We start from the raw sequence: 20,683 nt of genomic DNA on the forward strand, positions 1-20,683 counted from the left end.
TCAGTCCCTTCAAACCTTCCTTCCTTCCTTCAGGTAAACTGTCATCAACTACACCCTCAGTCCCTTCAAACCATCCTTCCTTCCGGTACTGTCATCAACTACACCCTCAGTCCCTTCAAACCATCCTTCCTTCCTTCCTTCCTTCCTTCCTTCAGGTAAACTGTCATCAACTACACCCTCAGTCCCTTCAAACCATCCTTCCTTCCTTCCCTCCTTCCTTCAGGTAAACTGTCATCAACTACACCCTCAGTCCCTTCAAACCATCCTTCCTTCCTTCAGGTAAACTGTCATCAACTACACCCTCAGTCCCTTCAAACCATCCTTCCATCCTTCCTTCAGGTAAACTGTCATCAACTACACCCTCAGTACCTTCAAACCATCCTTCCATCCTTCCTTCCTTCAGGTAAACTGTCATCAACTACACCCTCAGTCCCTTCAAACCATCCTTCCTTCCTTCCTTCCTTCAGGTAAACTGTCATCAACTACACCCTCAGTCCCTTCAAACCATCCTTCCTTCCTTCAGGTAAACTGTCATCAACTACACCCTCAGTACCTTCAAACCATCCTTCGATCCTTCCTTCCTTCAGGTAAACTGTCATCAACTACACCCTCAGTCCCTTCAAACCATCCTTCCTTCCTTCCTTCCTTCCTTCCTTCCTTCAGCTAAACTGTCCAAAGACTGACCCACTGATTTGGGAAAGACCATCAAAGCAACACTTGTTTTCAGATGGTCACATGTTCAGACCTTGGATCAAAGGCAAGGTTTGGGGACCCCTGTATTAGTGTGGGTACTGATACATGTGGGTTGAGACAGTGTGGGTTGCCACAGTGTGGGTTTTGACAGCGTGGGTTGTAACAGCGTGGGTTGTAACAGCGTGGGTTGTAGCAGCGTGGGTTGTAGCAGTGTGGGCTGTGATAGCGTGGGTTGTAACAGCGTGGGTTGTAACAGCGTGGGTTGTAACAGTGTGGGTTGTAACAGTGTGGGTTGTAACAGTGTGGGCTGTAACAGTGTGGGTTGTATCAGCGTGGGTTGTAACAGCGTGGGTTGTAACAGTGTGGGTTGTAACGGCGTGGGCTGTAACAGCGTGGGTTGTAACAGCGTGGGTTGAGACAGCGTGGGTTGAGACAGTAGTGGGTTGTAACAGCGTGGGTTGAGACAGTAGTGGGTTGTAACGGTGTGGGCTGTAACAGTGTGGGTTGTAACGGCGTGGGCTGTAACAGCGTGGGTTGAGACAGTAGTGGGTTGTAACAGTGTGGGTTGTTTTAGTGTGGGTTGTTATAGTGTGGGTTGTAACAGTGTGGGTTGTTATAGTGTGGGTTGTAACAGCGTGGGTTGTAACAGTGTGGGTTGTAACGGCGTGGGCTGTAACAGCGTGGGTTGTAACAGCGTGGGTTGAGACAGTAGTGGGTTGGGACAGCGTGGGTTGAGACAGTAGTGGGTTGTAACAGCGTGGGTTGTTGCAGTGTGGGTTGTCACCATAAAGACTCTCAGCTTGTGGAGTTCCAGACACATGGTCTCCCCGATGCAGGCCCTCAGTCCGTCGTACCGATCACCCCTACACACACACACACACACACACACACACACACACACACACACACACACACACACACACACACACGTATCTTTATGCGTTTCAGATTCTTTGTCGTGTTCTGTGTGTGTGTGTGTGTGTGTGTGTGTGTGTGTGTGTGTGTGTGTGTGTGTGTGTGTGTGTGTGTGTGTGTGTGTGTGTGTGTGTGTGTGTGTGTGTGTGTTTGTTTTACCTGGGGCTAAACTCCTCTGCTGATAGAGACAGTAGTGGTTTCACTACCTCTATGGCATCTAGATAGAACTAGAAAGAGAGGAGAGAGAAGAGAGGAGGAGAGGACAGAGAGAGAGCGAGACGAGAGAGGACAAGAGGAGGAGAGAGAGAGGACAGAGAATGTAGAGAGAGAGGGGAGGGGAGAAGGGGAGAGAGGGGGGGAGAGAGAGAGAGAGAGAGATAGACAGAGAGAGACAGAAAGAGAGAGACAGAGAGGGGAGAGAGAGAGAGAGAGACAGAGACAGAAAGAGAGAGACAGAGAGAGACTACAGTATTAGAATTCTAACACCAGAAAAATAAATGACCTACCCAAACAACCAATCAGATCTCCTCACCTCTGTGGGTTGACCTACCCATTGCTGTAGTGGGGCAAACTTCCCTGTGAGGGCCTTGAGGACCTCCTGACTGGCAATGCCCCCCACCGCCGCAGCCAATGGAGGGAGAGAACCCTGCGCCGTTCTGGAGAGACAACGCACCAACTCACTATTCACTGGAGCCTGGAGAGGGAGAGGGAGAGGGAGAGGGAGAGGGAGAGGGAGAGGGAGAGGGAGAGGGAGAGGGAGAGGGAGAGGGAGAGGGAGAGGAGGGATGGTGAGAGCGGAGGATGGGAGAGAGGAGAGGACGGGAGAGGGAGAGGTAGAGGAGAGGAGAGGAGAGGAGAGGAGAGGAGAGGAGAGGAGAGGAGAGGAGAACGGGAGAACGGGAGAACGGGAGAACGGGAGAACGGGAGAACGGGAGAACGGGAGAACGGGAGAACGGGAGAACGGGAGAGAGCGGAGGACGGGAGAGGAGAGGAGAGAGGAGAGAGAGAGGAGAGAGGGGAGGACAGGAGTGTCATGAGTGTGTGTGTGTGCTGATACGTACAAGAGTATGTGTAGATGAAACACTCACTCTGTTTGTCAAGGTGTGGTTGACTTCCTCTGTTAGTTTGACCAGAACCTCCGCATCCTGACAGCACCTGGAGAAACCAACAAATCACAACCAGCTTTACAGGAAGTAGGGGCTAGGGACCAACCAGCTATACAGGAAGTAGGGGCTAGGGACCAACCAGCTATACAGGAAGTAGCGGCTAGGGACCAACCAGCTATACAGGAAGTAGGGGCTAGGGACCAACCAGCTATACAGGAAGTAGGGGCTAGGGACCAACCAGCTATAGAGGAAGTAGGGGCTAGGGACCAACCAGCTATACAGGAAGTAGGGGCTAGGGACCAACCAGCTATACAGGAAGTAGGGGCTAGGGACCAACCAGCTATAGAGGAAGTAGGGGCTAGGGACCAACCAGCTATACAGGAAGTAGGGCTAGGGACCAACCAGCTATAGAGGAAGTAGCGGCTAGGGACCAACCAGCTATAGAGGAAGTAGGGGCTAGGGACCGACCAGCTATACAGGAAGTAGGGGCTAGGGACCAACCAGCTATACAGGAAGTAGGGGCTAGGGACCAACCAGCTATAGAGGAAGTAGGGGCTAGGGACCAACCAGCTATACAGGAAGTAGGGGCTAGGGACCAACCAGCTATACAGGAAGTAGGGGCTAGGGACCAACCAGCTATACAGGAAGTAGGGGCTAGGGACCAACCAGCTATAGAGGAAGTAGGGGCTAGGGACCAACCAGCTATACAGGAAGTAGGGGCTTGGGGGGAGGGGCTAGGGAGTAGGGACTAGAGGGTAGAGGGTAGGGACTAGAGGGTTGTGTTACCCAATATTGGGCAGTCTGTTGTGTTGCTCCTGGAAGGCATCAAGAGCCAGCATGGCGGCGTGGATCTGCAGCGGGGCCTGAGGGACACATTCACAATGGACAAAACAGGAAACTGCTCAGAGACGGCTCCAACACACAGCAGATCAAACACACAGCACACCGGAGCTGACCTATGACCTCTCACCTCTGGTTTGCTGAAGTCGGGAGTCAGGACCTGAGGCTCAGACAGCTGCTGCTCCATCGTCTCCTGAAGAGACACACGGACAGAGACACATGGACAGAGACACGGACAGAGACACGGCCAGAGACACGGACAGAGACACGGACAGAGACACGGACAGAGACACACGGACAGAGACACGGACAGAGACACGGACAGAGACACGGACAGAGAGACACGGACAGAGAGACACGGACAGGGACAGAGAGACACGGACAGGGACAGAGAGACACGGACAGGGACAGAGAGACACGGACAGGGACAGAGAGACACGGACAGGGACACGGACAGAGACACGGACAGAGACAGAGACACAGAGACATGCGGACAGAGACACACGGACAGAGACACACGGACAGGGATGTTTAAGGAAAAGTCCACTGCAAACTGTCTTTTGGTGTGTGTTTCATTACGAGACAGTCTGTCTTTTGGTGCCACAGTATGAGACAGTATGACACTGTATGAGGCAGTATGACACCGTATGAGGCAGTATGACGGCAGTATGCCACAGTATGAGGCAGTATGACACCGTATGAGGCAGTATGACGGCAGTATGCCACAGTATGAGACAGTATGACACCGTATGAGGCAGTATGACACTGTATGAGGCAGTATGACACCGTATGAGGCAGTATGACGGCAGTATGCCACAGTATGAGACAGTATGACACCGTATGAGGCAGTACGACGTAGTATGAGGCAGTACGACGTAGTATGAGGCAGTACGACGTAGTATGAGGCAGTACGACGTAGTATGAGGCAGTACGACGTAGTATGAGGCAGTACGACGTAGTATGAGGCAGTACGACGTAGTATGAGGCAGTACGACGTAGTATGAGGCAGTACGACGTAGTATTTAAATTTAAATGTACCTTTATTTTACTAGGCAAGTCAGTTAAGAACAAATTCTTATTTTCAATGACGGCCTAAGAACAGTGGGTTAACTGACTTGTTCAGGGGCAGAACGACAGATTCTGTACCTTGTCAGCTCGGGGGTTTGAACTAGCAACCTTTCGGTTACTAGTCCAACGCTCTAACCACCAGGCTACCCTGCCGCCCCGTATGACGCAGTATGAGGCAGTATGAGAAAGTACGACGCAGTATGAGGCAGTATGACACAGTATGAGGCAGTATGAGAAAGTACGAAGCAGTATGAGGCAGTATGAGGCAGTATGACACCGTATGACGCAGTATGACACCGTATGACGCAGCATGAGGCAGTATGAGACAGTATGACGCCGTATGAGGCAGTATGACGCAGTATGAGACAGTATGACGCCGTATGACGCAGTATGAGGCAGTATGACACCGTATGAGGCAGTATGACGCAGTATGGAGCAGTATGAGGCAGTATGACACCGTATGAGGCAGTATGACGGCAGTATGAGGCAGTATCACACCGTATGAGGCAGTATGAGGCAGTATGATGCAGTATGAGGCAGTATGACACAGTATGACGCCGTATGAGGCAGTATGACGGCAGTATGAGGCAGTATGACGCCGTATGAGGCAGTATGACGGCAGTATGAGGCAGTATGACGCAGTATAAGGCAGTATGACACCGTATGACGCAGTATGACACCGTATGAGGCAGTATGACGCCGTATGAGGCAGTATGACGGCAGTATGAGGCAGTATGACGCCGTATGAGGCAGTATGACGCAGTATGACGGCAGTATGAGGCAGTATGATGGCAGTATGACCCAGTATGAGGCAGTATGACGCCGTATGAGGCAGTATGACGGCAGTATGAGGCAGTATGATGCAGTATGAGGCAGTATGGCGGCACCGTATGAGCGGTCGTGTTGTGGTCGTACTGCGGTCGTGTTGTGGTCGTACTGCGGTCGTGTTGTGGTCGTACTGCGGTCGTGTTGTGGTCGTACTGCGGCCGTGTTGTGGTCGTACTGCGGTCGTGTTGTGGTCGTACTGCGGTCGTGTTGTGGTTGTACTGCGGTCGTGTTGTGGTCGTACTGCGGTCGTGTTGTGGTCGTACTGCGGTCGTGTTGTGGTCGTACTGCGGTCGTGTTGTGGTTGTGTTACTTACGAAGCTGTACGTTCTGGGGGTTTTGACCAGCAGGAAGAAGCCTCCGTGTGCATAGGGCTGCAGACACGACGTGTCCCCTACGGCGAAACTGTAGGGAGAGAGGACTGACACAGACACACATTATTATCAACAGTGATACAACCTTCTCCTGCCCGTGACCTGTCATAGGACTGTCGTATCAGTACCTGTGACCTGTCATAGGACTGTCGTATCAGTACCTGTGACCTGTCATAGGACTGTCGTATCAGGACCTGTGACCTGTCATAGGACTGTCGTATCAGGACCTGTGACCTGTCATAGGACTGTCGTATCAGTACCTGTGACCTATCATAAGCCTGTCGTATCAGTACCTGTGACAAGACTGTCATATCAGTACCTGTGACCTGTCATAAGCCTGTCGTATCAGTACCTGTGACCTGTCATAGGACTGTCGTATCAGTACATGTGACCTGTCATAGGACTGTCGTATCAGCACCTGTGACCTGTCATAGGACTGTCGTCTCAGGACCTGTGACCTGTCATAGGACTGTCGTCTCAGTACCTGTGACCTGTCATAGGACTGTCGTATCAGTAGCTGTGACCTGTCATAGGACTGTCGTATCAGTACCTGTGACCTGTCATAGGACTGTCGTATCAGCACATGTGACCTGTCATAAGCCTGTCGTATCAGGACCTGTGACCTGTCATAGGACTGTCGTATCAGTAGCTGTGACCTGTCATAGGACTGTCGTATCAGTACCTGTGACCTGTCATAGGACTGTCGTATCAGCACATGTGACCTGTCATAAGCCTGTCGTATCAGGACCTGTGACCTGTCATAGGACTGTCGTATCAGTAGCTGTGACCTGTCATAGGACTGTCGTATCAGTAGCAGTGACCTGTCATAGGACTGTCCTATCAGTACCTGTGACCTGTCATAGGACTGTCGTATCAGCACATGTGACCTGTCATAAGCCTGTCGTATCAGGACCTGTGACCTGTCATAGGACTGTCGTATCAGTACCTGTGACCTGTCATAGGACTGTCGTATCAGTAGCAGTGACCTGTCATAGGACTGTCCTATCAGTACCTGTGACCTGTCATAGGACTGTCGTATCAGGACCTGTGACCTGTCATAGGACTGTCGTATCAGGACCTGTGACCTGTCATAGGACTGTCGTATCAGCACCTGTGACCTGTCATAGGCCTGTCGTATCAGTAGCTGTGACCTGTCATAGGACTGTCGTATCAGTACCTGTGACCTGTCATATGACTGTCGTATCAGTACCTGTGACCTGTCATAAGCCTGTCGTATCAGTACCTGTGACCTGTCATAGGACTGTCGTATCAGTACTTGTGACCTGTCATATGACTGTCGTATCAGGACCTGTGACCTGTCATAGGACTGTCGTATCAGTACCTGTGACCTGTCATAGGACTGTCGTATCAGTACCTGTGACCTGTCATAGGACTGTCGTATCAGGACCTGTGACCTGTCATAGGACTGTCGTATCAGGACCTGTGACCTGTCATAGGACTGTCGTATCAGGACCTGTGACCTGTCATAAGCCTGTCGTATCAGTAGCTGTGACCTGTCATAGGACTGTCGTATCAGGACCTGTGACCTGTCATAGGCCTGTCGTATCAGTAGCTGTGACCTGTCATAGGACTGTCGTATCAGGACCTGTGACCTGTCATAGGACTGTCGTATCAGTACCTGTGACCTGTCGCGCGGTGCCGTTGAGTGTGTCCATGCCGTTGACCTCTCTGAAGAGAACACTCTGTCCAGTCTGGAGGCCGTGGGTCCTGCTGTCCATACAGGTTACCACCCCTGGGTTACCCTACAGATCAGAGGTTAGAGGTCAGAGAGGAGGGTGTGTTTGTGTGTGTGTGTGTATGTGTGTGTGTGTGTGTGTGTACCTGTGTGATGTTCTGGATAAACATCTCCTTGGCTTCCTCTCCAGTGGGGTCCGACACCTCAAACTGGTCCCCGAAGTCACAGAACACTCTCACACAGATCCCATACGCGTCACATCCAATGAACTGCAAGGGAACAGAGACGACATGCTTTTAGTTCCTGGGGGGGGGCGGGGGGACGAGGCCGCAGACCAAATCATCTCTCTCTGTCTCCTCACTGCAAGGGAACAGAGAGCGGCGGCGGGGGGGTAACAGGGGGCGAGATCGCAGACCAAATCATCTCTCTCTGTCTCCTCACTGCAAGGGAACAGAGAGCGGCGGCGTGGGGGTAACGGGGGGCGAGGCCGCAGACCAAATCATCTCTCTCTGTCTCCTCACTGCAAGGGAACAGAGAGCGGCGGCGGGGGGGTAACGGAGGGCGGGGGGGCGAGGCCGCAGACCAAATCATCTCTCTCTGTCTCCTCACTGCAAGGGAACAGAGAGCGGCGGCGGGGGGGTAACGGAGGGCGGGGGGGGCGAGGCCGCAGACCAAATCATCTCTCCTGTCTCCTCACGTGTGCACTTCAACTTCCATGGATCTGATAGGACACGACCGGTAAACGGAAACTCCCTCCACCAATCAAATCACTTCAGGTGGAAGGACATGATTGGGACGCAGCCTCTCAGGGCACTGCCCAAATTGCACTCTATTCCCTATATAGTGCACCAGACCAGGGCCCTATTCCCTATATAGTGCACCAGACCAGGGCTCTATTCCCTATATAGTGCACCAGACCAGGGCCATATTCCCTATATAGTGCACCAGACCAGGGCTCTATTCCCTATATAGTGCACCAGACCAGGGCCCTATTCCCTATATAGTGCACCATTGACCAGGGATCTATTCCCTATATAGTGCACCAGACCAGGGCTCTATTCCCTATATAGTGCACCAGACCAGGGCTCTATTCCCTATATAGTGCACCAGACCAGGGCTCTATTCCCTATATAGTGCACCAGACCAGGTAGGAGGGTCTCTATATGTAGAGGTCTCACCCTGATAGGAGGGTCTCTATATGTAGAGGTCTGATCCTGATAGGATGGTCTCTAGAGGTCTCACCCTGATAGGAGGGTCTCTAGAGGTCTCACCCTGATAGGAGGGTCTCTAGAGGTCTGATCCTGATAGGAGGGTCTCTATATGTAGAGGTCTTACCCTGATAGGAGGGTCTCTAGAGGTCTCACCCTGATAGGAGGGTCTCTATATGTAGAGGTCTGACCCTGATAGGAGGGTCTCTACATGTAGAGGTCTCACCCTGATAGGAGGGTCTCTATATGTAGAGGTCTGATCCTGATAGGAGAGTCTCTAGAGGTCTCACCCTGATAGGAGGGTCTCTATAGGTCTGATCCTGATAGGAGGGTCTCTATATGTAGAGGTCTTACCCTGATAGGAGGGTCTCTAGAGGTCTTACCCTGATAGGAGGGTCTCTATATGTAGAGGTCTGACCCTGATAGGAGGGTCTCTACATGTAGAGGTCTCACCCTGATAGGAGGGTCTCTAGAGGTCTGACCCTGATAGGAGGGTCTCTAGAGGTCTCACCCTAATAGGAGGGTCTCTAGAGGTCTGACCCTGATAGGAGGGTCTCTACATGTAGAGGTCTGATCCTGATAGGAGGGTCTCTAGAGGTCTGACCCTGATAGGAGGGTCTCTACATGTAGAGGTCTGACCCTGATAGGAGGGTCTCTATAGGTCTTACCCTGATAGGAGGGTCTCTAGAGGTCTCACCCTGATAGGAGGGTCTCTATATGTAGAGGTCTCACCCTGATAGGAGGGTCTCTAGAGGTCTGACCCTGATAGGAGGGTCTCTAGAGGTCTCACCCTAATAGGAGGGTCTCTAGAGGTCTGACCCTGATAGGAGGGTCTCTACATGTAGAGGTCTGATCCTGATAGGAGGGTCTCTAGAGGTCTGACCCTGATAGGAGGGTCTCTACATGTAGAGGTCTGACCCTGATAGGAGGGTCTCTATAGGTCTGACCCTGATAGGAGGGTCTCTATAGGTCTGACCCTGATAGGAGGGTCTCTATAGGTCTGACCCTGATAGGAGGGTCTCTAGAGGTCTCACCCTAATAGGAGGGTCTCTAGAGGTCTTAGCCTGATAGGAGGGTCTCTATATGTAGAGGTCTCACCCTGATAGGAGGGTCTCTATAGGTCTGACCCTGATAGGAGGGTCTCTAGAGGTCTCACCCTGATAGGAGGTTCTCTAGAGGTCTTAGCCTGATAGGATGGTCTCTATATGTAGAGGTCTCACCCTGATAGGAGGGTCTCTAGAGGTCTGATCCTGATAGGAGGGTCTCTACATGTAGAGGTCTCACCCTGATAGGAGGGTCTCTATATGTAGAGGTCTCACCCTGATAGGAGGGTCTCTAGAGGTCTGACCCTGATAGTAGGGTCTCTAGAGGTCTGACCCTGATAGGAGGGTCTCTATAGGTCTGATCCTGATAGGAGGGTCTCTACATGTAGAGGTCTCACCCTGATAGGAGGGTCTCTACATGTAGAGGTCTCACCCTGATAGGAGGGTCTCTATATGTAGAGGTCTCACCCTGATAGGAGGGTCTCTAGAGGTCTCACCCTGATAGGAGGGTCTCTATATGTAGAGGTCTCCACCTGATAGGAGGGTCTCTATATGTAGAGGTCTGACCCTGATAGGAGGGTCTCTACATGTAGAGGTCTGATCCTGATAGGATGGTCTCTATAGGTCTGACCCTGATAGGAGGGTCTCTAGAGGTCTGACCCTGATAGGAGGGTCTCTAAAGGTCTTACCCTGATAGGAGGGTCTCTAAATGTCTCACCCTGATAGGAGGGTCTCTAAAAGTCTTACCCTGATAGGAGGGTCTCTATAGGTCTGATCCTGATAGGGGGGTCTCTAAAGGTCTCACCCTGATAGGAGGGTCTCTATAGGTCTGATCCTGATAGGAGGGTCTCTAGAGGTCTCACCCTAATAGGAGGGTCTCTATGTGTAGAGGTCTCACCCTGATAGGAGGGTCTCTAGAGGTCTCACCCTGATAGGAGGGTCTCTATATGTAGAGGTCTGATCCTGATAGGAGGGTCTCTAGAGGTCTCACCCTGATAGGAGGGTCTCTATATGTAGAGGTCTCACCCTGATAGGAGGGTCTCTAGAGGTCTCACCCTGATAGGAGGGTCTCTAGAGGTCTGATCCTGATAGGAGGGTCTCTAGAGGTCTGACCCTGATAGGAGGGTCTCTAAAGGTCTTACCCTGATAGGAGGGTCTCTAAAGGTCTCACCCTGATAGGAGGGTCTCTATATGTAGAGGTCTGACCCTGATAGGAGGGTCTCTATAGGTCTGATCCTGATAGGAGGGTCTCTATATGTAGAGGTCTGATCCTGATAGGAGGGTCTCTAGAGGTCTGACCCTGATAGGAGGGTCTCTAGAGGTCTGACCCTGATAGGAGGGTCTCTATATGTAGAGGTCTGATCCTGATAGGAGGGTCTCTACATGTAGAGGTCTCACCCTGATAGGAGGGTCTCTAGAGGTCTGACCATGATAGGAGGGTCTCTAGAGGTCTGACCCTGATAGGAGGGTCTCTATATGTAGAGGTCTGATCCTGATAGGAGGGTCTCTAGAGGTCTGACCCTGATAGGAGGGTCTCTAGAGGTCTTACCCTGATAGGAGGGTCTCTACATGTAGAGGGCTTACCCTGATAGGAGGGTCTCTATATGTAGAGGTCTGACCCTGATAGGAGGGTCTCTAGAGGTCTGACCCTGATAGGAGGGTCTCTATATGTAGAGGTCTGATCCTGATAGGAGGGTCTCTACATGTAGAGGTCTCACCCTGATAGGAGGGTCTCTAGAGGTCTGACCCTGATAGGAGGGTCTCTAGAGGTCTGACCCTGATAGGAGGGTCTCTACATGTAGAGGTCTCACCCTGATAGGAGGGTCTCTACATGTAGAGGTCTGACCCTGATAGGAGGGTCTCTAAAGGTCTTACCCTGATAGGAGGGTCTCTAGAGGTCTGACCCTGATAGGAGGGTCTCTAAAGGTCTTACCCTGATAGGAGGGTCTCTAAAGGTCTCACCCTAATAGGAGGGTCTCTAGAGGTCTTACCCTGATTGGAGGCTGATGGAAGTGACAGAAGTCATTGATTTTCTTCTGGAGACTCAGCCTGGCCTCAGTCAGGATCACACACTGGACAACACAACAAGGACAGTCAAGGACAGCAGAACCACTCATCAACAAGCCGCGTGTGTGTGTGTCTGTGTGTGTCTGTGTGTCTCTCTCTCTCACCTGGTACCTCTTGAGGAAGCAGAGGTCAGTGGAGAGGTCGAGAGAGGAGGAGGACGTGTCCACATGGACATAAGGGTTTAACTCCGCTACCCTGGGATGGACCGCCACAGCCCTGGGAGAGAAGAGAGAGAGAGAGACAGAGAGACAGAGAGAGACAGAGAGAGATAGAGAGACAGAGAGAGAGACAGAAAGAGACAGAGAGACAGACAGAAAGAGACAGAGACAGAGAGAGAGAGACAGAGAGAGAGACAGAGAGAGAGAGAGACAGAGAGAGAGAGAGAGAGAGAGAGAGAGAGAGAGAGACAGAGAGAGAGAGACAGAGACAGAGAGAGAGAGAGAGACAGAGACAGAGACAGAGACAGAGACAGAGAGACAGAGACAGAGAGAGAGAGAGAGAGAGAGAGAGAGAGAGAGAGAGACAGAGAGAGAGAGAGAGACAGAGAGAGAGAGAGAGAGACAGAGAGAGAGAGAGAGAGAGAGACAGAGAGAGAGAGAGAGAGAGACAGAGAGAGAGAGAGAGAGACAGAGAGAGAGAGAGAGAGAGAGAGAGAGAGAGAGAGAGAGACAGAGACAGAGACAGAGAGAGAGAGAGAGACAGAGAGAGAGAGAGAGAGAGAGAGAGAGAGAGAGAGACAGAGAGAGAGAGAGAGACAGAGAGAGAGAGAGACAGAGAGAGAGAGAGAGAGAGATAAATACCAATTCAAAGCATTAAACCTAACAGTGAAAACCTGGGTATTTTTGGGGAAAGTTAGGGGATTGTGTCCCGACCCCCCGTTTCCTGTTTCCTGTTTTACCGAGAAGCCACAAATGCTGATGACGCAACAAGCAGCCTGACCTCAGAGCAATACGCTACAGCTGGCAAAGACAATGGGCGTGTCGCGCAGTGACGTCACGCTGATGGGCGTTCCTTGACGTAACTGCAGACAGAGAGGTCTGGTCTCACCTGTTCCTCTGAGTCAGCACATCGTCCTGTCTGAGGAAGAAGTTGGAGCCCAAGTCCCACGTCTCACACTGCTTAGTGTCATGCAGCGTCAACACCTAAACACACACACACACACACACACACACACACACACAGACACAGACACAGACACAGACACACATCAATAAAGCCAGGTCCCCCTAATGAAATCCATTTCACTCTCATGAAACATGATGACCAGGGCCCTATTCCCTATATAGTGGTACTACTAGTGACCAGAGCCCTATTCCCTATATAGTGGTACTACTATAGACCAGGGCCCTATTCCCTATATAGTGAACTACTAGTGACCAGAGCCCTATTCCCTATATAGTGGTACTACTATAGACCAGAGCCCTATTCCCTATATAGTGAATCTACTATAGACCAGAGCCCTATTCCCTATATAGTGGTACTACTATAGACCAGAGCCCTATATAGTGGTACTACTATAGACCAGAGCCCTATTCCCTATATAGTGGTACTACTATAGACCAGAGCCCTATTCCCTATATAGTGGTACTACTATAGACCAGGGCCCTATTCCCTATATAGTGAACTACTAGTGACCAGGGCCCTATTCCCTATATAGTGAACTACTAGTGACTAGAGCCCTATTCCCTATATAGTGGTACTACTATAGACCAGGGCCCTATTCCCTATATAGTGAACTACTAGTGACCAGAGCCCTATTCCCTATATAGTGGTACTACTATAGACCAGAGCCCTATTCCCTATATAGTGGTACTACTATAGACCAGGGCCCTATTTCCTATATAGTGGTTCTACTATAGACCAGAGCCCTATTCCCTATATAGTGGTTCTACTATAGACCAGAGCCCTATTCCCTATATAGTGGTTCTACTATAGACCAGAGCCCTATTCCCTATATAGTGGTACTACTATAGACCAGAGCCCTATTCCCTATATAGTGGTACTACTATAGACCAGAGCCCTATTCCCTATATAGTGCACTACTAGTGACCAGAGCCCTATACCCTATATAGTGGTACTACTATAGACCAGAGCCCTATTCCCTATATAGTGGTACTACTATAGACCAGAGCCCTATTCCCTATATAGTGGTACTACTATAGACCAGAGCCCTATTCCCTATATAGTGAATTACTATAGACCAGAGCCCTATTCCCTATATAGTGGTTCTACTATAGACCAGAGCCCTATTCCCTATATAGTGCACTACTATAGACCAGAGCCCTATTCCCTATATAGTGCACTACTATAGACCAGAGCCCTATTCCCTATATAGTGCACTACTATAGACCAGAGCCCTATTCCCTATATAGTGCACTACTATAGACCAGAGCCCTATTCCCTATATAGTGAACTACTATAGACCAGAGCCCTATTCCCTATATAGTGGTACTACTATAGACCAGAGCCCTATTCCCTATATAGTGCACTACTATAGACCAGAGCACTATTCCCTATATAGTGCACTACTATAGACCAGAGCCCTATTCCCTATATAGTGAACTACTATAGACCAGAGCCCTATTCCCTATATAGTGGTACTACTATAGACCAGAGCCCTATTCCCTATATAGTGGTACTACTATAGACCAGAGCCCTATTCCCTATATAGTGGTACTACTATAGACCAGAGCCCTATTCCCTATATAGTGAACTACTATAGACCAGAGCCCTATTCCCTATATAGTGGTACTACTATAGACCAGAGCCCTATTCCCTATATAGTGAACTACTAGTGACCAGGGCCCTATTCCCTATATAGTGGTACTACTATAGACCAGAGCCCTATTCCCTATATAGTGGTACTACTATAGACCAGAGCCCTATTCCCTATATAGTGAACTACTAGTGACCAGGGCCCTATTCCCTATATAGTGAACTACTAGTGACCAGAGACTTATGGGGAATAGGGTGCAATTTGGGCCGCAGCCTAAAATCTCACTCACCTTCACACCTGCCAACACGATGTTCTTTGCTGTGAAAACAGGGCAGAGACGACTGACGTCGGTCACATGACAGGAAATACACGGATACAATACATACTGTAAACACTCACTGAACGCTATGTCATGTCACTTAATGGCATGTTCTGGCATGTTCCGTCATGCTATGTCATGTCACTTAATGGCATGTTCTGTGATGCTATGTCATGTTGCTTAATGCATGTACCATCATGCTATGTCATGTCGCTTAATGGCATGTACTGTCATGCTATGTCATGTCGCATAATGGCATGTACCGTCATGCTATGTCATGTCACTTAATGGCATGTACCGTCATGCTATGTCATGTCACTTAGTGGCATGTTCTGGCATGTACCGTGATGCTATGTCATGTAATGTCACGTAATGTAATGCTATGTCATGTAATGTCACATAATGTAATGCTATGTCATGTAATGTCACATAATGTAATGTTATGTCATGTAATGTCACATAATGTAATGCTATGTCATGTAATGTCACGTAATGTAATGCTATGTCATGTAATGTAATGTCACATAATGTAATGCTATGTCATGTAATGTCACATAATGTAATGCTATGTCATGTAATATCACATAATGTAATGCTATGTCATGTCACTTAATAGCATGTTCTGGCATGTACCGTGATGCTATGTCATGTAATGTCACATAATGTAATGCTATGTCATGTAATGTCACATAATGTAATGCTATGTCATGTAATGTCACATAATGTAATGCTATGTCATGTAATGTCACATAATGTAATGCTATGTCATGTAATGTCACATAATGTAATGCTATGTCATGTCACTTAATATCATGTTCTGGCATGTACCGTGATGCTATGTCACGTAATGTAATGCTATGTCATGTAATGTCACATAATGTAATGCTATGTCATGTAATGTCACATAATGTAATGCTATGTCATGTAATGTCACATAATGTAATGCTATGTCATGTCACTTAATATCATGTTCTGGCATGTACCGTGATGCTATGTCACGTAATGTAATGCTATGTCATGTAATGTCACATAATGTAATGCTATGTCATGTAATGTCACATAATGTAATGCTATGTCATGTAATGTCACATAATGTAATGCTATGTCATGTAATGTCACATAATGTAATGCTATGTCATGTCACTTAATAGCATGTTCTGGCATGTACCGTGATGCTATGTCATGTAATGTCACATAATGTAATGCTATGTCATGTAATGTCACATTATGTAATGCTATGTCATGTAATGTCACGTAATGCTATGTGTTATTTGATGCGTCTGCCACCTACCGATCTCCACTCCCAGTCCTCCCATTCCACTGAGGAAGACAGAAGACTGAGCCATCTGCTGCATAGCACTGTCCCCCAGGACATACCTCTGACGACTGGAGGGAGGGGGTTTAGGGAGTGAGAGGGTTAGGGAGGGAGAGGGTTTAGGGAGGGAGAGGGAGGATGGGGGGTTAGGGAGAGAGAGGGAGGATGGGGGGTTAGGGAGGGAAGGAGAGAGAGAGAGAGAGAGAGGATGGGGGTTAGGGAGGGGGGGTGAGGGAGGATGGGGGTTAGGGAGGAGGGGTGAGGGAGGATGGGGGTTAGGGAGGGAAGGAGAGAGAGAGAGGATGGGGGGTTAGGGAGAGAGAGAGGGAGGACGGGGGGTTAGGGAGGGAGGGAGAGGGAGGATGGGGTTAGGGATGGGGGGGTGAGGGAGGATGGGGGTTAGGGAGGAGGGGTGAGGGAGGATGGGGGGTTAGGGAGGAGGGGTGAGGGAGGATGGGGGGTTAGGGAGGGAGGGAGAGGGAGGATGGGGTTAGGGATGGGGGGTGAGGGAGGATGGGGGTTAGGGAGGAGGGGTGAGGGTGGATGGGGGTTAGGGAGAGGGGAGAGAGGGAGGGAGGATGGGGGGTTAGGGAGGGAGGGAGAGGGAGGATGGGGTTAGGGATGGGGGGTTAGGGAAGAGAGGGAGGGAGGATGGGGGTGTTAGGGAGGGAGAGGGAGGCAGGGATGGGGGGTTAGGGAGGAGGGGTGAGGGAGGATGGGGGGTTAGGGAGGGAGGGAGAGGGAGGATGGGGTTAGGGATGGGGGTGAGGGAGGATGGGGGTTAGGGAGGAGGGGTGAGGGTGGATGGGGGTTAGGGAGAGTGGAGAGAGGGAGGGAGGATGGGGGGTTAGGGAGGGAGGGAGAGGGAGGATGGGGTTAGGGATGGGGGGTTAGGGAAGAGAGGGAGGGAGGATGGGGGTGTTAGGGAGGGAGAGGGAGGCAGGGAGAGGGATTAAGGAGAGAGGGGGGGGCAGGGAAGAGGGAGAGGCAGGGAGAGGGGGAGGGAGGCAGGGAAGAGGGGGAGGCAGGGAGAGGGGGAGGCAGGGAGAGAGGGGCGAGGGAGGCAGAGAGAACGATTAGGGAGAGAGGGGGGAGGGAGGCAGTGAAGAGGGGGAGGGAGGCAGTGAAGAGGGAGGGAGGCAGGGAAGAGGGAGGGAGGCAGGGAAGAGGGAGGGAGGCAGGGAAGAGGGAGGGAGGCAGGGAAGAGGGAGGGAGGCAGGGAAGAGGGAGGGAGACAGGGAAGAGGGAGGGGGCAGTGAAGAGGGAGGGAGGCAGGGAAGATCAAATGATGTTGTTGTGAGTCAGTAAACACATAGAACATGTTTTGTTGGAACTATTACTGGTAAGTCATTGTACTTAATAGTGTTCAGTGATAATAGGAGGTACAGGATTTACCTGTACAGGGAGTCATCAATCTCCATGGAGTCAGCTGACATCTCGGGAGGGGAAAACTCACTGGTCCTAGAAGCACTGGATATTGAGAGAGAGAGAGATCATGGAGGAGTCCTTCTGATGTCAGGGTTATATGAACTCTGTCCTGGCTCCCCCGGGCCCCTAACACTACACATCTGATTCAAATGATCAAAGCTTGATGAAGAGTTGGTTATTTAAATCAGCTGTGTAGTGCTAGGGCAAAAACCTGCAACCAGGGGGGACCCCAGGACCCAGAGTGGATCCCAGGACCCAGAGTGGGGCCTCAGGACCCAGAGTGGGACCCCAGGACCCAGAGTGGAACCCCAGGAACCAGAGTGGAACCCCAGGAACCAGAGTGGAACCCAGGAACCAGAGTGGGCCCCCAGGACCCAGAGTGGATCCCAGGACCCAGAGTGGGGCCTCAGGACCCAGAGTGGAACCCAGGAACCAGAGTGGAACCCCAGGACCCAGAGTGGGACCCCAGGACCCAGAGTGGAACCCCAGGACCCAGAGTGGAACCCAGGAACCAGAGTGGGGCCTCAGGACCCAGAGTGGATCCCAGGACCCAGAGTGGGGCCTCAGGACCCAGAGTGGGCCCCCAGGACACAGAGTGGATCCCAGGAACCAGAGTGGGTCCCAGAGTGGATCCCAGGACCCAGAGTGGGCCCCAGAGTGGACCCCCCAGGACCCAGAGTGGGCCCCAGAGTGGACCCCCCAGGACCCAGAGTGGGCCCCAGAGTGGACCCCCCAGGACCCAGAGTGGGCCCCAGAGTGGACCCCCCAGGACCCAGAGTGGGCCCCAGAGTGGACCCCCCAGGACCCAGAGTGGACCCCCAGGACCCAGAGAGGGGCCTCAGGACCCAGTTTGGGAAACCTTAGTCTACGCCACTGTTCTACACCCTAGTCCTGAGGACACAGAGGGGGCTACGTCCCAATTATCTCTCCTTCCTCCCAAAATGTGCACTTGTACAATTCCCTTCACTGCTTTGTATGTAAATGACAGGAATAAGAGACTCTCTCTCCTCTAGAGGTCAACCTCTACTCTCCTCCACCAACCCACTCCTTTCAGAGGAGTTTGTGGGACGTAGTGCACACTTTACAAATAAGGACATACAATTGTGACGCACCCATAGACTGGATGTGCAGACTTTCATTCCAACCCAGTACTTTAGAATCCTGATACAATGGATCAACTTTTCATTCAGCCATCGAGTTGGTTTATCAGGTGTGTTAGTGCTGGGCTGTAAACAAAAGCCTACACCCCCTGTGGGTGGGTCTCTGGGGACCAGGATTAAAAAGGAAACTGTTCTGTCCTTACAGGTGAGATAAAAGAGGAGGTATACCTGTGTTACGTTATTCTTGAATACATTATTTTCACTAGCTTTGTCTGTGTAACATCTGATAACACGATGTTGTCACCCCGGGATATCCTGATGTGCAGCAATAGCTACAGAACAATCCACTCACTATATGATGATACTCAGCTGTCCAACGGGTTTTCCGACTTAGCTAGCAACATCAAGCTTTCTGTTTAGTGAGCGAAAAGTATTTATCTAGCTGCATCACCACCCCAAATGAAGTTAACTGAGTAAAGTTAGCTAGGTAAATAAACAGTATTGCTAACTAACTAATGGGCTTGCTAACTAGCTAATGGGCTTGCTAACTAGCTAATGGGCTTGCCAACTTGCTAATGGGCTTGCTAACTAGCTAATGGGCTTGCTAACTAGCTAATGGGCTTGCCAACTTGCTAATGGGATTCCTAACTAGCTAATGGGCTAACTAGCTAATGTGTTTGCTCCCTAACTAATGGGCTTCCTCCCTAACTAATGGGCTTCCTAACTAGCTAATGGGCTTCCTAACTAGCTAATGGGCTTCCTAACTAGCTAATGGGCTTCCTAACTAGCTAATGGGCTCCTCACTAGCTAATGGGCTTCCTAACTAGCTAATGGGCTTCCTAACTAGCTAATGGGCTTCCTAACTAGCTAATGGGCTTCCTAACTAGCTAATGGGCTTCCTAACTAGCTAGCTTCCTGGTCCCAAAATCTGCAGTTAGCTACTAGTAGCTAGCTACAATAACGCGAGGACGTTATAAGAGTAGCAGTAACACTAGTAGTAGTACCATATTACATATTTTGAGGTTGACAACTTCTCAGAGCCTTGTCAATAACGAACTTATGTGTTTATCTTGCTAGGAACGATGGCTAACCTAACTTAGCATTGACTGTTTACTCAGAAGGGCGTTAGCTAGCACTAGCTAGATTTCTACATCTGCATTGCTTGCTGTTTTGGGGGGTTTTCGGCTGGGTTTCTGTAAAAACACTTTGTGTACATCGGCTGATGTAAAAAAAAAAACGAAAGGCTTTATAAATACATTTTATTGATTGATTGATACTGCCTGATGCCGGGTCAGTGCAAAAAACCCTCCATAGACTTGAAAAGTCATGACTTATCAAGCACACATCTCCCTATGGTTGCAGATACGGGATGTCCATAATGGTATTTGTGAATGTTACGAAAAATGCGCTTTAAAATCGTCATTCAGAGACGAAATATCTTACCTGTCGGTGTACGATAGGTTCATTGAGTTGTTGTTACGAATGAAGGGTTGTGTTCAGCTAAAAAAAAACACACACACATCAAACTGTTCCGGGTTACCCAGATCACATGACAAGGTTCACGTTTAAATTATATTTATTTGATAGATTATTAAAGAAATAATAAATCCAGACAAGTGATTTGTTCTTTCTGTCGGGAGTCTTTGGCATGGCGGACTATTTATTTTGACCAGATTCCATATTAAGTGCAGGCATCATGGTGCATAGTATCATTGGTCCTATTGAAAGCCTGCAAGACACATTTTACATTTTTAGAAGAAAACAGAGACACTGTTCAAACAGCCAAAGTTCATCTGCCCAGTGAAACATTTACAACTCAGACTCTCTAACTAATAGGGGTGAGGGAGAAGGGGGGTGAGGGAGGAGAGGGGTGAAAGGGGTGAGGGGGAGGAGGGGGTGAAGGGGTGAGGGAGGAGAGGGGGTGAATGGGTGAGGGAGAAGAGGGGGTGAGGAGAGAGGGGTGAAGGGTG

General features: G+C 50.1%; 1 protein-coding gene across 1 annotated transcript in view; it reads right to left on the bottom strand.

Moving 5' to 3' along the window:
* LOC109887056 (ubiquitin-like modifier-activating enzyme 6) overlaps positions 1-20,265 on the bottom strand; it is a 62,204-nt gene extending 41,939 nt beyond the window's left edge. The window contains exons 1-16 of the mRNA XM_031814609.1: positions 20,157-20,265; positions 17,581-17,655; positions 16,162-16,256; positions 14,841-14,869; positions 12,883-12,977; positions 11,940-12,051; positions 11,760-11,840; positions 7,664-7,786; positions 7,461-7,584; positions 5,765-5,868; positions 3,685-3,747; positions 3,501-3,577; positions 2,697-2,763; positions 2,159-2,302; positions 1,768-1,835; positions 1,478-1,556 (exon numbers count right to left, since the gene is read on the bottom strand). Coding sequence (XP_031670469.1) covers positions 1,478-1,556; positions 1,768-1,835; positions 2,159-2,302; positions 2,697-2,763; positions 3,501-3,577; positions 3,685-3,747; positions 5,765-5,868; positions 7,461-7,584; positions 7,664-7,786; positions 11,760-11,840; positions 11,940-12,051; positions 12,883-12,977; positions 14,841-14,869; positions 16,162-16,256; positions 17,581-17,655; positions 20,157-20,179 — 1,359 coding nt within the window. The 5' untranslated portion in view covers positions 20,180-20,265. The remainder of the gene's footprint in view (positions 1-1,477; positions 1,557-1,767; positions 1,836-2,158; positions 2,303-2,696; positions 2,764-3,500; positions 3,578-3,684; positions 3,748-5,764; positions 5,869-7,460; positions 7,585-7,663; positions 7,787-11,759; positions 11,841-11,939; positions 12,052-12,882; positions 12,978-14,840; positions 14,870-16,161; positions 16,257-17,580; positions 17,656-20,156) is intronic.
* Between the last annotated feature and the right edge of the window lie 418 nt (positions 20,266-20,683).

Source organism: Oncorhynchus kisutch, unplaced genomic scaffold, assembly GCF_002021735.2.
Source record: "Oncorhynchus kisutch isolate 150728-3 unplaced genomic scaffold, Okis_V2 Okis07a-Okis12b_hom, whole genome shotgun sequence".
NCBI classification, from domain to species: domain Eukaryota; kingdom Metazoa; phylum Chordata; class Actinopteri; order Salmoniformes; family Salmonidae; genus Oncorhynchus; species Oncorhynchus kisutch.